This window comes from Echinops telfairi, unplaced genomic scaffold (genome assembly GCF_000313985.2).
Source record: "Echinops telfairi isolate 266 unplaced genomic scaffold, ASM31398v2 ScPeMD7_655;HRSCAF=1070, whole genome shotgun sequence".
Lineage (NCBI taxonomy): Eukaryota > Metazoa > Chordata > Mammalia > Afrosoricida > Tenrecidae > Echinops > Echinops telfairi.
This window is the reverse complement of record NW_022104553.1, coordinates 31,881,796-31,884,661: the sequence shown is the minus strand read 5'-3', so window position 1 is coordinate 31,884,661 and position 2,866 is coordinate 31,881,796. Positions and strand designations below refer to the sequence as shown.

General features: G+C 61.4%; 1 protein-coding gene across 1 annotated transcript; it reads right to left on the bottom strand.

The window, feature by feature from the left end:
• Positions 1 to 204: 204 nt before the first annotated feature.
• Positions 205 to 2,238, bottom strand: LGALS7 (galectin 7). The gene is made up of 4 exons (XM_004715837.1): positions 2,224 to 2,238; positions 1,744 to 1,832; positions 803 to 1,004; positions 205 to 318 (listed from the first exon to the last, which is right to left on the bottom strand). The coding sequence occupies exons 1-4, from the start codon at positions 2,236 to 2,238 to the stop codon at positions 205 to 207; spliced, it is 420 nt and encodes a 139-aa protein (XP_004715894.1).
• Between the last annotated feature and the right edge of the window lie 628 nt (positions 2,239 to 2,866).

Below are 2,866 nucleotides of genomic sequence, written 5' to 3'. Positions count from 1 at the left end.
AGAGGCATTTCCACTCTGCCCTGGAGGATCCTTGTGATCACTGTGAGCGGGACGGACTCGATGGCAGTGAGGTCCTGGATATAGATCGAGGGACTGCACGGCGGTAGCACAAAGGGACGCAGACACAGACAGGGAACTTTTGGAGCCATAGCTTTATTTATCCTCCACGGGCCCACCCCCACACCCCCGTACCCCTGCCCCGGCTCAGAAGATGCGCACGGACTGCAGCTGCACGTCGCCGCCCACCTCCAGCAGGCGCACTCTCGCCAGCGGCATCCGGTGCCGAAAGTGGTGATATTCCGAGTCGCCGACCACAGCCTGCAAGGACAGGCCCCCCAGTTAGACACGTGGTCCGCAGGTTCTCACCCGAACGCTTTGTGACCCCGGGCTAGTCAGCGCATCCGCAGGGCCTCGGCTGCCCCCTCTGGCACTCAGCGCCGAGGCTGAAGCCACGGTTATTTGCTTGTGGTGGAAGTGACCCCTCCCCTTGGGGCATTTTCCTGGACCCTGCCTCCCACCCCACCCTTTCTCCAGAGCAGAGCCCTGATGATCCGGGGGCGTTGGGCAGGGAAAGGGATGGCCAGCCTGGGGGCCACACCCCTCTGTGGACGCCACTTCTGCTCCTCCAGCCTTGGTCCCGCTTGGTCCCTGGAGGCATGGTCTACATTGAGAGGTGGTCTGGGGTGGTCCCTGCCAGGTCTTGGCCACGCCTTGCATCCCCACTGCCACCCTGCGGGCCAATCCGGCTCAGCACAGTGTCGCCAGAGGGCCCCACCCCACACCCCCAGCCTGGCGAGCTCACCTTGAAGCCCTCCTCGGTGGCGATGAGCAGCACTTCGAAGGGCTGCCCGCGGTTGAAGGGAAGGCCCTGCCCGCGCTCCTCGCGGCCCCAGGAGCCCTTCTCCTTGCTGTTGAACACCACCTCGGACATGTCCAGCCGCGGGTTGAAGTGCAGTGCGGCGTCGGCGTCCTGGCCCTCGCTGCACAGCAGGTTCACGTGGAACCTGGACGAGAGGGCAAGGCGGGCATCAGGACCTCCCAAACAGGTCAAGGTCCAACTTTGGGAGGGTGGGCGGTGTTGTGGCTCATCCCCAGGGCACCCCCAGTGTCACAGGACTTTGCAAAGTAGAGCTTCAAGCCCCCAGTCTCCGTGGAAGGGGGTGGACTGATGGGCCAGAAAGCCTGGCTCTCCAGACCATCCAAGATTTCCAGGGGACCTGGGCACACATCCTCTCAGACCAGGAGTCCTTGGTTCCCCAAGGCTCTGGGACTTCCCAAGACGTGGTATTAACGATTAGGATACCCCCAAGTCACAAGAAGCCCTCTTCCCAGAAGGCAAAGAACCACAATCAGGGACCCCCAAATTTCCCCGACAGCCCTAGACCCAGAGAGTCATGGGGGCTGCTTGCCAAGAACTTTCAGATGCCCAGAGCCCCTGACAATCGATAGTTTATTAGGAGTTAGATTAAAAAATCATAGCAACCCTAAGATTGCCCTGGAATCCCCAAGTTCCCTAAGGGTGGCTGGTGGACTCCCAAGTCATGCAGTCCTGGGATGAGCAGGCAGAGCCACCCAAAGGTCAGCAGATTGGGTGTGGAGGCCCGGGAGGCCACGACTCCTATAGACAGAGATGGGGTTGGTGAACCCCAGCCTCTTGGCTGCAGGAACTCAGGGGTGGCTGAGTCTGGCGTGGGGTGGGGTGGAGGGACTCCCACCCCTCGTGGTTGGGTTCTGAGTCCTCACCTGCCAGCATTAAGGGGTACCAAGCCTCGGATCCTCAGCACGTTGCCTGCTCGGATGCCCTGGGGCAGGGAGGTCTTGTGGGGGATGTTCTGCAAGAGGAGGGCATTGCGACCCAGGGTGAGCCAGAGACAGAAGATGTAGTAAAAGAAAGAACAGGGCAGACGCCAGCGGAAAATAGACAAAGGCAGAGATGGGGATGGAGGGCCGAGACCCGGAGAGAGAGGGAAAGAAGAGGAGAGAGAAGCCGTCCGGACACACACACACAAACAAATACATGACTGAAGATGAGAACCCAAGAGGGAACCACAAGCAGGGAGATTGGGAGACCTGGGCTGGGGGAGGGTGGTACCCCAGGGGCCCCAATGCCTCCCCATGCCCAGTGGCTCCTTTCCAACTGGACATCTCTGCCAGCCTCAGCCTCAGCCCCTGGCATGGCCCAGCCCGCAGACGGTGGGTCCCCAGCCCCTCCTGCAGGCTCACCATGCTCTCCGCCATGGCACCAGGATGAGATGGGCAGTGGTGGTGGAGGGTAAAGCCGGGAGGCCCTTAAGACAAAGAGGGGTGGGCCCAGCCCGGGTGACTCACCACCCCTTCCCCGCCCACCGCCCACACCTGGCACAGACCCCGGCCCTGGGGCCAAACTGGCACTTCACCACGTCCCGGGGTCCCTGACCCCCCTCCATTCACTGGGAGTTCCCGCGTCCACGACTTGGTCTCCTTCGGGCTGGCAAGACATAATGGGGACAGTCCCTGCGGCTTCAGGGCCAGCCTTCCCGCTGCCTGGCAGAGGGGACACTTGGTCCATTTTATACCCAGGAAAGTGGGGTTGGCAGAGGCTAAGGTGTTGAACCCCCTCCCTCTGTAATAGGGATAGCCATGACACCACCATGCGTGCCTGCCTTGTTCACCCCCGTACCCCAGGTGCCCTGATCTGCTGCCCCACTGTCTAGACTTGCAGGGGTGCAGAGATGTCCTAGGATCAGCCCCCTACTCAGACTGAGACATCCCACTGAGGAATCTAGGGAGGGGAGGGGGCAGACTGAGATGTCACATTGGTTCTGAAAGGGTGGGGTGAGCTTGGCAGAAACCACACCTAACAGTCTTCCCTGCTTCCCACCTCTCC

Coding starts and splice junctions, on each gene's coding strand:
- LGALS7 (XM_004715837.1), bottom strand. Junction 1,005..1,743: donor GTACCCCTTAATGCTGGCAG/GTGAGGACTCAG, acceptor CCTCTCGTCCAG/GTTCCACGTGAACCTGCTGT. Junction 319..802: donor CCACCGAGGAGGGCTTCAAG/GTGAGCTCGCCA, acceptor CTGTCCTTGCAG/GCTGTGGTCGGCGACTCGGA.